The 18,115-nt window shown below is 41.9% G+C and overlaps 1 protein-coding gene across 10 annotated transcripts in view; it reads right to left on the bottom strand.

Annotated features, from left to right (window-relative positions):
• The window catches only part of CTTNBP2 (cortactin binding protein 2), a 376,816-nt gene that overhangs the window by 15,861 nt on the left and 342,840 nt on the right, over nucleotides 1-18,115 (bottom strand). For all 10 annotated transcript variants that reach the window (XR_012508104.1, XM_074367170.1, XM_074367169.1 and 7 more), the window contains 4 exons: nucleotides 11,910-11,996; nucleotides 11,728-11,827; nucleotides 1,029-1,181; nucleotides 664-851 (listed from right to left, as the gene is read on the bottom strand). Coding sequence is in view for 9 of the 10 variants with exons in the window: in XM_074367170.1 (XP_074223271.1) it covers nucleotides 664-851; nucleotides 1,029-1,181; nucleotides 11,728-11,827; nucleotides 11,910-11,996 (528 nt within the window). In the remaining variant the exon portion in view is untranslated. The remainder of the gene's footprint in view (nucleotides 1-663; nucleotides 852-1,028; nucleotides 1,182-11,727; nucleotides 11,828-11,909; nucleotides 11,997-18,115) is intronic.

The raw sequence follows: 18,115 nt of genomic DNA, 5'->3' as shown, positions 1-18,115 counted from the left end.
TGTTGGGATACAGCTTAAAATACTGTGCTGACACAATGAAGATCCTGTCCTCCAAGTGTGGCCCACTGTGCAGGATTACACGATAAAACCCTGCTAAATCGAGCTCTTTTACTTCAGATCTATCCTGACACTGGGCTACTGGCCTCATTTAAGAATATTAAATTAAACAGTAATGTACTAACTTTGGTCGGCACTAATTAATTTTGTTATTTGGTAGAATATAGAATATTTTGTTATTCTGAAAAAATCACTAACAGTGATGATTACTCTTGAAAATGTGTCAACAGAGAGTTCTGATTTTTTCATGTGACTTCTTAACATTTACGACAGCACAGTGTAACAGTCAAATATTGAGACTAGCTCGAGGGGGTGGACAGTGAAGGCTCCAAGCAAGCAGTAGCTCTTCCTTCAGAAGAGTGATTGATTTTCTAATCTAGTTTCCCACAGCATTTAAAACTTGGAGAGACTCCTTGAGAACAATGAATATTTGCTTTTTTTTTTTTAGGACTTAATACAGTCCAGAAGCTACTGTGGATATTGTGCATGTTAGCTTATTTAACCCTTGACTGCTGCGGACCACACGTAAGCAGCAGAGCCCAGGCCCAGGCTGCCTGACACTCAAGGCCCCTCTCCTGGCAGCAGCCTGTGCCCGTGGGCTGTTACCTTGTTCACAACTTTCTTTCTCAGGAACCTCTGCAGCAGCCCGTGCATGGGCTCCCCGTCCCACCGCAGCTGAACCCAGCGGAAATGCTGCTGCACCAGCAAGTCGGAGCCCTGGAGGCAGGCCTTGGCGATGGTTCCCATCAGAAAGCAGTTCTCGTGAAAGTAGTAACATTCGGATGTTCCGTTTCCTAAAACAAACCAAGAGCAACGCTCCAACCTTGGCAAGCCGTATCAGGGGACAAATCCAAATGCACGTACGTAAAGGAAAGAAGACCAGGAAGCCTAACGTGCACTCCGGGGAACAGAAAGATTGGAAGGATCCCGAAGAAGCTTGCTTCTCAGCGAGCCCTCTCCGCTATCTTTACCTTTCTGGAAAGTACAGGGGCTCTCAGTGCTGCGATTTTCCAGAGGTCCCAAAAAGTCCCCCAGCAACTCGGACAATGAAGATTTTTCCAAATTCTCTAAGATGATGATGATTTTCTTGTTAGCAGGGGATTGTTTCACTGGGATCAGACATGCTGCGGTCAAAAAAGAAATTCGGTGATTAAAGGTTTTGCAAAAACCTATATAAACTGGCAAAAAGTTAAGTGTGCAAAGATGTGACACAATGGGAATGCTCTTAAATTGCTGCGGGAGTATAAAGATTCTGGAAAACAGTTTGGCATTACTGAATACAGGTGAAGACAGACACAGACACACACACACAGACACACACACACACACAAATGGTCCAACACCAGTTCCTTAACAAATCCCAAATGGAATCAACCCAAATGTCCACCAACAACAGGAGTGTATTCATACAACAGATATGAAAGGGAACAAATCGCAACTACAAGTAACCACGTGGAGGACTGTTACAAATGATATATTAAGAAACAACCACTCAGCCATAAAAAAGAATAAAATAATGCCATTTGCAGCAACATGGATGGACCTGGAGATCATCATTCTAAGTAAAGTACGCCAGAAAGAGAAAGAAATATGCCATATGAAATCACTCATGTGGAATCTTAAAAACAAAAACAAAAACAAAAAACGACGAATGAACTTATTTACAAAACAGAAACAGACTCACAGACATAGAAAACAAACTTACGGCTACCGGCAGAGGGGAAGAAGGGATAAATTGGGAATCCTAGATTTGCAGATTCTAACTAATACATATAAAATAGATAACAAGTTTATACTGTAGAGCACAGGGAACTATATTCAATATCTTGTAGTAACTTATGATGAAAAAGAATATGAAAACGAATATATGTATGTTCATGTGTGACTGAAGCACTGTACACCAGAAATTGACACGATACAATCTGGACTATACTTCAGGTGAAAAAATACATATATAAAGAAATCACACAAGGATACATACAATATAATTGGAACATTTAAAATTCAAACAAGGGCAACACTAAACATATAATTCAGGGATTCATAGATAGTAGTAATACTTTTCTAAAAAGCAAAGAAAATGGTTACTACAAAAAGAGAGACTAGTGGACACCTCTAGAAGGAAGGGTTTGTGAACGGGGTGGGGCACATGGCTACACTCTGGAAGCTGGGGATGTTCTATTTCGTGACCTGGTCGGTGGTTAAATCGTTATTTTAAGTTATTCACTGATCTGTAAATATAGGTAGTATGTATTTTATAGATGGATATTTCACAATACAGAAAGCCAAAATCCTTAAGTGACCTTTAAATGACACATATATAAAGTATTCATAAAATTATGGAGATAGGACCTCAGAGACAAGCAGAACTCTCCTTTCATTTTACAGATCTCTGAAAGGTTACAGTGATCTAAGGTTTCAGAAACAGTGGTTAAGGAAGGACTACAGTCTGGGACTTCTGATTCTTATTTTAGGGGTCCTCACACTAAAGACACGGGGGCTGAACTACGTGAACTACCCAAATGAAAGATGGAAAGTAAATGGAAGATTATTATATGTAGAAGACAAATAAGTCAGTGGACAAAATGTAACTGAAACAGTGTCTGGCACCTGCTAAGCACTCAAATGCCATTAAAATTGTAGTTAAAATATATGTAATTCTTCCTATATACCAATGAATAAAAATATTAAAATCAGTTTTTAATGTTTTAGAAGATTCTAAAATGCCCTAGTGATAGCTAAATTAACCTTGAAAAAAGATCAATTTAAGATACTTGAGAGTAGTTCTGTCAAGGCTTCCACTTTTCACAAACACTTCTGATAGCGTATCATACTCCCTTTCCGCCTCCTTGTTGCTATAGACACAAATGCATTTTCACTTTCAAAAGTGCTCCCTGAGCACTGTAAATGAATCTCTTCTGAAGCTTTAAAAACTAGAAGAGTAGAAACAATAACCACCACGTCTCAATTTAGCTGTACCTGGGGGGGGTGGGAGGGCTGGGTCCTCTTCAACACAGCGATCGAGTCAATAGTGCTAAAATCCTACGCTTCTCAGGTTCAAATGTTATTCCAGAGATATGGAAGTCTGAGAAACCTATGGATACTTTAAAAACAACAATGATAAGCTAATCTTTTACACCCAGTGATAAAAAAAAAATAGGCCAGGCTGAATGGTCGATGTGTCTGCTTCTCTGTAACTAAGGCCTGCAGGTCTCCAGCTTTTCCCTGCCGTGTGCTCAGTGTCTGACTAGCTCCAGTAGCCCTGCAGCTGCTGAGTCCAGAGACAACGTGTCTGCAGGAACAAGGAACTACATCTCAACAGACATCTTCCAGTGCCTCCTTGCTGGATGTACCATGCTAAGCTCCATGGCACGCTGGAGGTGACCAATTCTAACTGGGGGTGTGTGGCATTTTAAACTGGACCTATAAAAGGAAGGGCATCTTGACAGACAGGTCAGAAGAGGGCTTTCTAGGTTTAAGAAATGGCACAGGCAGGACAGAAATAGACTCACAGAGAGAGAATACAGACTTGTGGTTACCAGGGGGGTGGAGGGTGGGAAGGGATAGACTGGGATTTCAAAATTGTAGAATAGATAAACAAGATTACACTGTATAGCACAGGGAAATATACACAAAATGTTATGATAACTCACAGAGAAAAAAATGTGACAATGAGTGTATATGTCCATGAATGACTGAAAAATTGTGCTGAACACTGGAATTTGACACAACATTGTAAAATAATTATAAATCAATAAAAAATGTTAAAAAAAAAATGGCACAGGCAGAAGAACGGAGGCTGGGCAGGGCTCAGGCCTAGAGGGGACGGGGGCCTCAAACCAAGGTCAGAATAGTTGCAAGAGGGGCATGTGGGTGAGCTCAAGGCCGATACAGGCCTCAGGCAGGGCTGGTTGGGAGCTCGGGGCACAGAAATGGAATCAGCGGAACAGAATCCAGGAGGCCCATCTGTCGGCAGCCAGGGGGCAGGCTACACGTTACGATCACTGATGATCCACCCCCAGGGGCTCTGATTTAACTGGTCCGTGCTGGGCCCAGGGTGTTGGCATTTTATGAGCAGCCAGGGTGAGACTTGCTGATATGAAGTCTCAGAATCCAGAATGTCAAGTCGGGAGGGAGAAACTACCAGCTCTAGGAAGGGGTGAAAGTCTTTAAGGAGGGGGATAAACATGATGTAAATCCTGCTTTGAGATCTCATGTTGTTGTTTAGAACTGACAGGAGAGGAAAGAAAACCAGGAAAACACACCTCCAGGCTCTTACTGCTGAGGTGAGGACACGAGGGGGCAGGAGCCGCATCCAGGGCCAAGGCACAGAACAAAAAGGTGTTCTGAGATGTAGTCGGTAACGCTCAGTGGTTGACTGTCCCAACAGAGCGGCAGAGAAGAGGTCATGCAGGTGATGGAAGCAGAGGGCACACGAGGAAGAGCACACGTGAGGCAGGGGAGACGGGGATGGGCTGTTTCAGGCCTGAGTGTTTGCTGAGTCAGGCATCTCTCCTGAGCGTCCAGCAGGGGCTGGAACAGAAGGATGGGAGCAGCAAGGGAGGATTCAGGCTGGAAATAAACTGAGTTTATAGGAATACAGGAGACACAAACTCATCCTCCTGGGTCCACAAACAAGGACTGTATTTCTTGTTAATCCCACACTGAATGGATAGCTTGTGCCCATGACAAAAGGAGGGTGGGGTGCTGTTCATGACTGTTGGGTTGTTTCCATCTCATCGTTGTTCACTTTGATCTTCCCTGAGAGACTGATCAAAGGCCAAATAGACTGGGTTTCTTTGCCGAAAAGCTTGGTCTTCAACACTGCTGGCCTCGTATTTTTCAGTAACATCTATTCCTCTATAGGACCACTTAAGTTCAACATCCTGAAGCAAGTTTGTCCGAAGGTAGATTTCATTTTAGTTCAGAAATAGCATGTGTCTAGTTCAGGTTAACATAGTTTCAGTTCTAATATATTAACCAACCACAGAAGCAGAAACTTATTACACCTTCGGGCTTGAAGGATTTATCAGCCCCTGATCAGGGTTCGTGTAGGCATAAGACGGCCACCCACTCCACGCCACAGCTGGAGATTCCTTTTGGCCAGTTGCTGGAAAGCTGTTCAGATTCCCTTTGCCCTGTGATAATTCAAAGCCCTATTTATTAAACAAATCTGCTCTTTTTGTCCTTCTTTCTTCCAACTTTATAGGCTATGTCCGTCCTGCTCCTCTCCAGAGGCTGGTCATCTTAGTCAGACCCCCCTTGGGTAGGCTCAGGGCTATTGCCCAGTGTTGCACACCATTGTATTAACAGTTCTGGATTTTTGAATGATGGCCATTCTGACTGGTGTGAGGTGATACCTCATTGTAGATTTGATTTGCATTTCTCTGATAATTAGTGATATGGAGCATGTTTTCATGTGCCTATTGATCATTTGTATGTCTTCCTTGGAGAATTGCTTGTTTAGGTCTTTTGCCCATTTTTGGATTGGGTTGTTTGGTTGTTTCTTAATTAAGTCGTATGAGCTGCTTATATATTCTGGAGATCAAGCCTTTGTCGGTTTCATTTGCAAAAATTTTCTCCCATTCCGTAGGTTGTCTTTTTGTTTTACTTATGGTTTCCTTTGCTGTGCAGAAGCTTGTAAGTTTCATTAGGTCCCATTGGTTTATTCTTGCTTTTATTTCTATTGCTTGAGGATACTGTTCTAGAACATTTTTGAGATGTTTGTCAGATAATGTTTTGCCTATATTTTCTTCTAGGAGGTTTATTGTATCTTGTCTTATGGATAGCAGTTCTAGAGCAAGACTCATGGGTTTAAAAATAATTAACATTACCATGTTTACAGTTAAATCCAAACTCCTTCACATCTAACGTGACCCCCAGTCCAAAATCTCCCCTTTGGGATGGACGGCAGCACATCTTTTACGTTGTTCGCTTAAAACAAAGCTCTGCAGGGTGATGCTTTGAGTCCCGATGAGAAGCAAGGGACAAACAACCTTTAAGAGCCTTCATGAACACACGGTCTAAGGAGGAAAACTCATTTATGTAGACTTCAATTTACACAGCCTCCTCCTATTATTACAGTCATTCCATCCTTATTACTTTTGAAGTAGAAATTTCTCTCAGGAATTCTAAGTATTACTTTGAAATAGCAATTTAGTGCTTAATTTTTTTTTTTTACTACTACTGTCACATGCAATTTTAAAAAGTGTCTGTCTTGCTAACCCAATCCAATACTTTACACTGAGGTGAAATTTGACCCACTTCTAATACACATTCACATCCTCCTTAGCAAATAACGGAGCCATGTGGTGTGACTGTCTCTCACACAAGTCAATGTGAGAAGGAAGATGTTACTTTAAAATAAACACAAGATAACCCTTGCTAGCCTACATGCTATGTCACCCTTGTTGACGTGTTCTGTTCCACATTATTTTCTTCACTGGCACCATTTTAATATCCATATAAGTTTTATATTCTTAAAGCTATTTTCTTTAAAAAAATCTGCTACTCTTCCTTCTTGTATTTTTTCATTCGTACATTTTTTAAATTCCTTCTCTGTGTCTCTTTTTACTGGCTTTTTTCTGCAGAGCTGTAGACAGGAACATATACAATAATGCATGTATGATGCCCACTGGAAGATAAAAGTTCAGCTTTCTAACCCCAGCCCAATTCAAGTAGCTTAAATCTCTTTCTTTAGAGAAAATAAGGTTAAAAACCAGGAGTAAGTTTAGAATACCTCACAAATCAGTGTATCCCTCACTTGGAAGTCATGTAATTTGATCAATTTAATTTCTTGGCAAAAATGCAAGAGAATAGCTGAAAGATAATTCCCATCCCCAATATTCTAATAGTTTATGTGGAATAGCCGAGGAGACCCCTTTTCTCTCATCCAGATCTCTGTTTGCTCTATTCTCTGTCCTTTTCCATCACCCTTTGACCAAAAGAACATTCCCTGCTAGGTGCTTTCTGCACAACAAAAGAAGAGGCACCACACCGTCCACAGACCCTTCCCACTGGCTCACACGAGATTCTCTCGCACTGCTCAGAAGCCTCTGGTGCCCCCGTCTGCTCAAAGTGTACGTTCTCCATGACCTCCTCATTGCTCACCAGTCAACAGCAGCTGGTCTTACAGAGAAAATGATGGTGACAGTGGATGGAGTTTTACGAGACGAGGATGGACAGCAGCAAGGAAGAGATCTGAAGCCAGACTATAATTTAACACAACATTCAGAGACCTTCAGCGTTTGTTCTCGAGCCATCGCAGTATAATAGCAGAGAACTGTCCTGAGCAGTTTTCTTTTCTAGGGTGAGCCCTCTGGAAGCCTGTAGGGGGCCTGTGGAAGGAATGAGACTAGAGGAAATAAGAAGGGCCCCCACTGTCCCTTGAGCAAGAAATGATAGGTGGCAGGGGGACAGGAGAGCAGGAGGTGGAGACAAGATGTAGGAAGCAGTGTCAGAAGAACTCAGGGCTGAGCGGACGTGGGCGTGCAGGCAGATGAGGACCTATGATACACTCAGGAGGGCGAACTAGGGCAAATGCCTTCACAGTCTCGGCAGATGAATCTTGTGTTTGTGTCTTACTTTTGTTATTAAAAAAAGAAAGAGGATATTTGATACTTATAAATTGCTAAGCCAAATACAGAATAAAATCCTTTAATACTTGGAGATGCTACACTAATTCCTACACGAGAAAGGAGTTACAGTGGAGACTCTTGGCCTCAGTCTATAGTTCCAAAACTTCCTTTTTCAAACTCAACTCACTGTTACCCTTATGCCCTATTATCAGCTACTGCCTTCACAACTTCTGCACACTCTAATCTTACTTCTTTCTACCTCCACCGTAAGCAAGTTCTACCTGCTGACAACTGAGTATGACCAACTCCTTTTTCTTTGCCCATGCTATCCCCTCATTCAACAAGCAATTATTGGCAGTCAGTGTACAAGGGGAAACAGAAGAATAAGCTACATTATTAGCCTTCAGGGAGCTCACAACATGTGTGTGGGCCAAAAGCCCAAGTAACACCCTCACTGCCTTGACCTAGAGCCAGGCAGGGCACGGAGGTAAACACAGCCCACTGCTGTTCATCAGGGGTGGTGGCTGCATCTGCAGGGATCAGGGAGGTTTTCATCTGAGGCGTCCTTAGAGCCCTTAAACAGGGGCTTCCAGGTGCACTGTGATCGGCGCTGTACGACACAGTGCTGGCACAGTACCTGCCATGCCGCGGTTAGAGTGTGTGTGCGTGTGTGTGGGAGCGGGGGAGTTCGTGTGTTTATTCTAGATGAAATTTTGGAGTAATTCTAGGTGGAAAATGCAGCATAAACAAAGAGTGGAGAATGGAAAAGCAAAGGACATGTGAGGAGAAATACTATATTCTACTGGAACTTAGGTATCTATTTTAAAAAAGGGTCAGATATTCTAAAGAAGATACACAAATGGCCAGCAGGTACATCAACATCAGTAACCGTCAGGGAAATGCCAACCAAAACCACAATGAGATATCAACACCTGTCAGGACGGCTATCACCAAAGAGTTAACACGTGCTGGTGAGGATGTGCAGAAGAGGGAATTCTCGTATACTGTCGGTGGGAATGAAAATTGGTACAACCACTATGGAAAGCAGTATGGAGGGTCTTCAAAAAACCAAAAACAGAACTACCAAATATCCCAAGGAAATGAAATCTTGCAGAGATCTTGAAGAGATATCTGCACTCCCATGCTCACCACTTAATCCACAATAGCCAAGACATGGGAACACCTAACTATTCATCAACAGAGGAATGGATAAAGAAAATGTGGCATACATACACAACAGAATATTATTCAGCCATGATAAAGAAAGGGATACTGCCATTTGTAACAACACAGATGGATCTTGAGGGCATTATGTTAGGTGAGGTAAGTCAGAGAGACAAATACTACAAGACAGCATGACATCATGTGCATGTGGAATCTAAAAATGCCAGTCTGATGATACACAGTAGAGTGGTGGTTGTCAGGGGCTGGAGAATGAGGGAAATGGGAAGGTGACAGTCAGAGGGTGCCAATTTTCAGCTAGAAGATAATATGTTTTGGACAGCTAATGTAAACATGGAGGCTATAGTTAACAATACTATATTATATACTTGTAAGTTGCTAAGAGAGTAAATATTAAATGTTCTCATTGTGAGAAAGAGATGGTAATTATGTGAAGTAATGGAGATGTTAGCTAATGCTCCAGTGGTAATCATTTTGTAATATGTACGTGTATCTAATCAATGCTTTGTATATCTTGAACTTACACTGTTTCTCAAAAAATAAATAAATTAAAAAGGGACAGATAAGTAAATCAGATGGATCAATGTCCTTGAATGGAAAGCCTTGAATAGCATCAGTGAATGATGGAAGAATGTGGGAGGCAGGAGTCACAGAGAACTTTCAATCAGGGGTCTGGTGGTCTGTGAAGGATGTTCAGGGAGAAGATGCAGGCAGAGCAAACACTGCCAGGAGAGCAGACAAGACCCAGGGAAAGGGGGCACACAGTAGGATGGTACCATGAGGGTGGATGAAAAAGGCACACTGAGCCCCACTTGGCAGGACATGACCAGGGACTGGCTGTGTGGAAGGAGTGAGGGGTCCATGAATGAGAGAACCTGGGGGTTCTAGACAGTCTTCATACTGCTTTAAAAATGGAGATAGTTGAAAATATGGAAAGAACAAACTCCCAGATTTTCACAGAAAAACCTGCATTTCTGGCTTCTTCCTCCAAGTCACAAGACCTCAGGACCCTAGGTCTACACTTCCGCCACCAACAAGCTGCTCAAGCTGAGAGCTGCTGCCCTGGGGAGACCAAGACGTGCCTCCCCTCCCCCAGCCCCAACCAGCCGGCTTCACCCCTTAATGCAGCTTTCTGGCACTTGTGGGCATTTAGGTTTTTCAAGTCTGTCAGTACGACCTGAATTCCAAGTGTGGGGGCCAAGAGACTTGTGCTACTCTCCAAATTGTGCAATTAGGAAGAAGAGGTTTTTTTTTTTTTTTAACAAGATGCTCCCAAAAGTTAAGAAACGCTGAGTTGGTCACCTTTGCAACCTTCTTGACCTAATTCACTGCTCTCAGATTTTTTTAGCTCTCTAAGTTTAGAGCAGAATCTAGTCTAATTGCTTATCCACAATGATAGGGTGAGAACAGAATATTTTAGCTTCTTACTTTGAGATGAAACAAGACTGAACCTTGAAAAAACATAGGGGCTTTTGTTATAAAACTAAGCAGAAATAAACATTTGGCACAGGTGAGTTTTTAAGGAGCAGCGGCTGGCAGTGATTCAGGAGCCAGACCGCTTGGTCTGAGCCCTGCTCTTCTGTGTCCTCGCCATGGGATCCGTGGGTAGGGCACTTAACCTCTGGCTCAAGTGTTTATAAATCAGGGTGTTTAGAATAAAGCCTACCACAGTCAAAGCTTAATAAGTGTTGGCTATTATTAGCATCATGGTCAGAGAAAAAACAGCTCTCTGTAGCTAACTTTCACTAGTTTCTGGTCAAAGACTGACCCGAGTACCAGAGCAACATTCAGATTCTGGTGGGATTTTCCTGTCCCCAAAATGTGTGCCTCTGGGTTTGTGGACTCCTCCGTCCCTCTCTAAACCTGCCTCAATTTTACTTCTTGATTTAGGAACTCCTGGTAATCTCTTTCGTCCTCAACCTGGTCAACGCTACCCCAGCGACAAGGTATATTCCTTGATCATAGCTCCAAAGATGAGAATCACCCCTCCCCCTAAAAAAGAGACCTGAATTCGCATTTCAAACCCCCTTCACCCAGCGCACAAACTGCCTCCCTCCTTCCCTCCCCTCCGCCCCCAGCGTCGCTGTGGCTTTGAGGTCTTGGAGACTGGAGGCTGGTCCATTTCAGTTTTGTTTCACAGCCACTAGTCACACTATGCTACACAGGGTTACACTAACCCCACCTGTGGGAAGGTTGGGGTGTTAATCTCTAGAGCCTAAGGATAGAAAATTCATGAAAATGTTCTATTAATAAACATGTTTAATCGTGGTTCTGCCACTGTATAGTTGTGGCAAGTTACTGAACCTCTCTGTGCCTGTTTCCTCACCTTTGAAATGGAGAAAATAATACTGACTTGCACAGGGCTGCTGTGGAGATTACATGAGCTAATACATGTAATGTGTTTAACAAAGTACCAGTCAACAGCACATTAAGAGTGAGGCAGAGAAAGCAGTTCAACCCAGGTGCAGCAATAAGGGGTTCTTTGGTTGCAGAGAATTTATGAATAAGAATAAAATTTACCCAAAATTGATCTGCTTATTATCACTGTGCAATTCTAAACCGCACCAAAGACACAATACACTCAGTTCCACCAGGTGGACTTCTCCTACCACCACCTCCTTTAGCATCTTCTGGTGCCAGTTACATAGTATGCTCAGAACAGATAATAATTTATAAACAAAAGATGAAGAAAAAGAAAAAACATAGGATATGCAATAAATGCAATGATATGTACATGAAAATATTTTTTTGCAAGTGTTCACCTGGATTCTAGTTTTCATCCTTCAGCTGCTGAGTAAGTTAAAAGTCCACTTAAATTCATCCCCAAGCAACAACATTTATTTCCTTGTAATGGCATCACTGACAAGATGAGTTTTGGTTACCACAACTCAGTTTGCTGAAACGGGCTTACCGCTACTGATGAACAGATCTGCTAGCTGTTCCTTGGAGAAACCAGCGTCCACTTCGGCTCTCACTATCTCACAGGAGAACCCTGCAGCCGTCTGTCTGTGCTGTGATAAGAAGACAGAGTCATTAGTTCTACAGACTTTCAAGTTTTCAGAGAAAAGGAGATGGTGTGCAAGTATTCGGTACCTTCATGCAGAGCGCCAGCTGATGTGCTATGTAGTCCTGCAAGCTTCCTTCTGGGCCGTGGAAAATGACATTATGATATTGCTCGACCTGTTAATGAACCAAGAAGAGACCTCAGGTATTTTTTAGGCTTTTGCTTAGCATTTTGCTAAGCAGAAAAAAATGTGGTACACCAGTGTGGAATTTCCTTTCTGACTGTCCTCAGCCTTTCAAAAGATTAAACACATTATTCTAGGGATTAGCTGTATTCATTGGGCATGTCAAGTCTTTCATGTCAATGTGAAACACTTGCAAATATAGTATTCATGTGGCATATTTTATTTAGCATTTACACATTTATAGCAAGAGACGACATTTTATGAAACAGCACGCTCCTTCTTCCCTCTGTTTTCTACAGGGAGGGTCAGTGTATTAGCTGGGAACACAGTTCCTAGAATATCCTGTCCCTTGCAGATGTTAGTTTTTGTCTTTATTATCCCTTGCAGATGCTCCTTAGTCTGAATTCTCCCAATGCTTATTTTACTTTTCAGAGTAAAATAATAACGAATGTTATCAATTTTGGAAAATACAAAGACACATAAAGTAGCAGAATAGACATCACTGAAGCAATCACTGTAAATATCTGTTTCCTTTCAGCTTTTTTCTTCGCATAGTTGATGTATGTGTATTTGTTTTTTAAGAACAATATATGAGTGTAATCTTTTTACAGCTGTTGTATACCAGATGATACATTTGTGTTGACTTTTTACATAGAAGACATTTTCATGAGTATAAAATTCTTGAATCAAAAAGAATGGAATACTCCCAAACTCATTCTATGAAGCCACCATCACCCTGATACCAAAACCAGGCAAAGACACCACCAAAAAAGAGAATTACAGACCAATATCACTGATGAACATAGATGCAAAAATCCTTACCAAAATATGAGCTAATAGAATCCAACAGCACATAAAAAAGATTATACATCATGATTAAGTGGGGTTCATCCCAGGGACACAAGGGTGGTTCAACATATGCAAATCAATCAGTGTAATACATCACATCAACAAGAGAAAGGACAAAAACCACAGGATCATCTCAATAGATGTAGCAAAAGCATTTGATAAAATTCAAGACCCATCTAAGATAAAAACTCTCACCAAAGTGGTTATAGAGGGAACATATCTCAACATAATAAAAGCTATATATGACAAACCTACAGCCAGCATAGTACTCAACGGTGAAAAACTCAAAAGCTTCCCACTAAAATCTGGGACAAGACAAGGCTGCCCACTATCACCACCCCTATTCAACATAGTTTTGGAAGTCCTAGCCACAGCAATCAGGCAAGAGAGAGAAATAAAAGGGATCCAAACTGGAAAAGAAGAGGTGAAAAGCGTCACTATATGCAGATGACATTTAGAAAACCCTAAAAGGTCCACACAAAAACTACTAGAAATAACCAAAGAATTCAGTAAGGTAGCATGTTATAAGATTAACTTTCAAAAATCAGTTGCATTTCTTTACACTAATGATGAATCAACAGAAAAATAAAGAAACACTCCCCTTTAAAATAGCACCTAAAGTAATAAAATACCTAGGAGTAAATCTAACCAAGGAGGTGAAAGAATTATACACAGAAAACTATAAACCACTGATGAAGGAAATTAAAGAAGACTTTAAAAAATGGAAAGATATCCCATGCTCTTGGATTGGAAGAATCAATATTGTTAAAATGGTCACACTGCCCAAGGCAATCTACAGGTTTAATGCAATCCCTATCCAATTACCCAGGACACATTTCACAGAACTAGAACAAATCAGAATAAAATTTATATGGAACCACAAAAGACCTAGAATTGCCAAAGCATTACTGAAGAAAAAGAGGCTGGAGGAATAACTCTCCCAGACTTCAGACAGTAGTACAGAGCTACAGTCATCAAGACAGCATGGTACTGGTACAAAAACAGACATATAGACCAATGGAACAGAATAGAGAGCCCAGAAATAAACCCACAAACTTTTGGTCAACTAATCTTTGATAAAGGAGGCAAGAATATACAATGGAAGAAAGTCAGTCTCTTCAGCAATGGTGTTGGGAAAACTGGACAGCAGCATGTAAACAAATGAAGCTTCAACACTCCCTTACACCATATACAAAAATCAACTCGAAATGGATCAAAGACTTAAACATAAGACAGGATACAATGAACCTCCTTGAAGAAAATACAGGCAAAACATTATCTGACTTACATCTCAAAAATGTTCTCCTAGAACAGTCTACCCAAGCAATAGAAATAAAAGCAAGAATAAACAAATGGGACCTAATGAAACTTACAAGCTTCTGCACAGCAAAGGAAACCGTAAGTACAACAAAAAGACAACCTACGGAATGGGAGAAAATTTTTGCAAATGAAACCGACAAAGGCTTGATCTCCAGAATATATAAGCAGCTTGTACAACTTAATAAGAAAAAAGCAAACCCAATCCAAACATGGGCAAAAGATCTAAACAAGCAATTCTCCAAGGAAGACATACAAATGATCAATAGGCACATGAAAAAATGCTCCATATTGCTAATTATCAGAGAAATGCAAATCAAAACTACAATGAGGTATCACCTCACACCAGTCAGAATGGCCATCATTCAAAAGTCCACAAATGACAAATGCTGGAGAGGCTGTGGAGAAAAGAGAACCCTCCTACACTGCTGGTGAGAGTGCAGTTTGGTGCAGCCGCTGTGGAAAACAGTATGGAGATTCCTCAAAAGACTAGGAATAGACTTACCATGTGACCCAGGAATCCCGCTCCTGGGCTTGTATCCAGAAGGAACCCTACTTCAGGATGACACCTGCACCCCAATGTTCATAGCAGCACTATTTACAATAGCCAAAACATGGAAACAGCCTAAATGTCCATCAACAGATGACTGGGTAAAGAAGATGCGGTATATTTATACAATGGAATACTACTCAGCCATAAAAACCGACAACATAACGCCATTTGCAGCAACATGGATGCTCCTGGAGAATGTCATTCTAAGTGAAGTAAGCCAGAAAGAGAAAGAAAAATACCATATGAGATCGCTCATATGTGGAATCTAAAAAAAACACATAAATACAAAACAGAAACAGACTCATAGACATAGAATACAAACTTGTGGTTGCCAAAGGGGTAGGGGGTGGGAAGGGACAGAATGGGATTTCAAAATTTGTAGATACTGACAGGCATATGTAGAACAAATGAACAAGATTATACTGTATAGAACAGGGAAATATATACAAGATCTTGCAATAGCTCACAGTGAAAAAAAAAGTGACAATGAGTATATGTATGTTCATGTATAACTGAAAAATTTCCTCTACACTGGAATTTCATACAGCATTGTAAAATGACTATAACTCAATAACAAAATTGTAAAAAAAAAATTCTTGAATCAACTGTCTATATGATTCCATTTTTTGAAGCACTGAATTCCAGAAATCTAGATAGAGACTGATCGATCAATTTTACTTTGTAAAAAGGAAAATCTGCCTGAAAGCCTATAGAATTTTTAAATGAAATCTTGACCCTCATGTATAAGGATACCTTGCCTGAGAACATGTGGCGATGTAGGGGATGTTGGGACAGAAAGCCAATGACCTTTTATGTAGGGCAAAGGCAGTGACATTTGGAGCCAGATGTGGAGAGGGAAGCCATCCCCCGATCTCTGCCATCCTGCGGCTGAGCTCCCACTCCCAGCCAATATGATGCAGAGAAGCTTTCTTCTTGGAAAGGTCTTGTAGAAAAGTAACTGGGCTGATGAAACGCCACCTTACCAGTACAGGGGACGTAGCTCGTGTATGAAGGCTGAGCCACCCAAACTTAGAGAAGTGTCAGGCGTAGAAGTGTTTGTCTCTCTTCATAATGCGAGATGGGACAATGTCAGGGCATGTGTGTCTACGTTTGTGCTATTGCTGCTCTACTGTGCTCCTGATGAGTTTGCTCCATTTAGATCAGAGGGGAAGGCCACATCCTTTAGGGTGGCTGGAGTGGACTTCTGCCAAGACAGTGACTGCCCCTGGCTCATCACAGGAAGAGACAGGTTCTGAGACAGGCAAGGCTTGAGGGAAAGTCCTTAGCATGGAAGGAAGAAACTCCTTCCTTACCTGGGGCCTTTAAGACTTGAGCGGTGGCCTCCAAGGAGACCAGGACATGCTTAGAGGAACTCCTGGAAAGTGGAGAGAAACTAGGCTTGACCACTGGGTGTCAGGCCATGAGCTAAGGAGAGAAGATCCTTAAAGGGGCCCCTGGATGTTGCACTTGGGTCGGGGTTTTAAGCTCTGAAAGACAATTTACCTGGTAGCCACCAGTGGTTTTCTCTGAGTTTAAACACCATTCCACCATTGCTAAGTCTTCAGTAAAAAGGGAGACAACAGAGGCTGGGGCAGCAGGGAGAGTGGTGTGACAGGAAGAAACGTGACAGCAGCCACAGCTGCGTAAGGAACGTCAGGATCTTAAAGCCACGGGATGACCTCAGCACAGGCCAGCCTGGGATGTCTTCTGTGCTATGGGGGTCTGTGAGCCAAGCAACGGTAGAGGTGCCGGCAGGGCCCGAGACAGGGACAGGGCCTCCCCCAGAGACATGGGAGGAGAGAGAAAATCCTGTAAGTTCAGCTGAGGTTCTGCTTCTATGCAGCAAGGCCACAAGACTTCAGGGTTAGGTTGTTACTAAGGAAGAATTACAGAATAATCTCTTATTTGTCCCTAGGTGATGGACAAGCCTGGGGATATACAGATTACACTTGTCCTTTAAAAATGCTGCCCAGATTTATCTAGTTATGGCCTCTTTCTACCAATTTTAAATGGAACATGGTAAATCCTTTCGGTATACGTAGTCAAACCTTTTCTGGCTTGTGAAATCTTTCTTCCATTATACTTCTGTTAATTTCTCCACTTCTACTTTTCTTTCTTTTTTTTTTCTTTATGCTTCCTTTTTTACTGACATATAGTCAGTTACAATGTGTCAATTTCTAGTGACAAGCACAATGTCCCAGTCATGCATACACTGGAATTTGACACAACATTGTAAAATGACATAACTCAATAAAAAAAATGTTAAAAAAAAAGATAAAAAAACAAATTTCTTCTGAAGAGCACAGGAAACTATATTTAATATCTTGTAATAACCTTTAATGAAAAAGAATATGAAAACAAATATATGTATATAGTTCTCTTTATTTCTAAGGAATACCTATGATGCTAAAGTTCCCTTTCTGTGCTCTGTGAGAGTATCCGTCCCCTTATCTCATCATTACCCTAACTCTGCTCCCCTCTCCCCCCCATTGTGGGAGAGGGGTCCTCCAGCCAGTCTCTCACAGCCCTGAACGGAGTGTTCACCATCTCGCGTCTGCTCTTTGTGATCAAGCACAGCTTCGGTGCCACCACCGCAGTTTCCGTTGTTCTTACAGCTCCCTGCCTCACCCATCTCCTTTCCAACCCTCTTCCTTCTCCTCTCAGCCGGCACTCGACCATGGCTTCCTTGTCCTGGTTTTATAGTCTATCTCCTCGCATTCTTTAGAGAGTGAACATAGTTTTCCAACTTTTCTCTGCTCTTTTCCCCGTAGTTATTTTTAAGCTGTGTCCTTCTGAGTTTCCAGAATGACAACCCTGTTCTGTTCTGCAGTATTCATCCCTCCATAGATAAAAGGTAACTTGCCATTAGTATTTATATACTGTGAAACCACAGGAAGAATTCTGCAGCAAAGAAGGACGTGTGGGCCATCACTGGTTTCACTCGCTGTCCACTGATTTTCCAGCTGAATGCCTGCCTTAGGTCACTAGATGGAAGGTGGGCTGGTGTCTATAATTTTTAGTTAAACTCCAGGATCCAGCAGTCGCTGCAGTGGGCTGAACTCCTGCTGTTCCCCTCAGTGGACAAATGCATGGGATGAACTGCAGTCCTAGGAAGCAGGATGCTCCTGTACCCATCCCACCAGAGTGCTCAATAACTCACTTCCTGGATGCAGCACGGGCTCATCAAGGCCCTCTGACTTCCTGCTCAGGGATTTCTAGGAGCTTTAAGCTCCGAACGGACGTGGAAGGACCTGTATTAACAGGGCTGGAGGATAATATTGTGGTGCTGCAAAAAGCAGAGTAAAGGACAGATGCCCAATTTTCTAATTTTCTAACTGGTGTAGATCTTGCTTTTTTGAACCATTAGTAAGATGGTTACCTTCTTTCAGGCA

Source organism: Camelus bactrianus, chromosome 7 (genome assembly GCF_048773025.1).
Source record: "Camelus bactrianus isolate YW-2024 breed Bactrian camel chromosome 7, ASM4877302v1, whole genome shotgun sequence".
In the NCBI taxonomy this organism is placed as follows: Eukaryota; Metazoa; Chordata; class Mammalia; order Artiodactyla; family Camelidae; genus Camelus; species Camelus bactrianus.
This window is presented reverse-complemented; position numbering and strand designations above follow the sequence as displayed.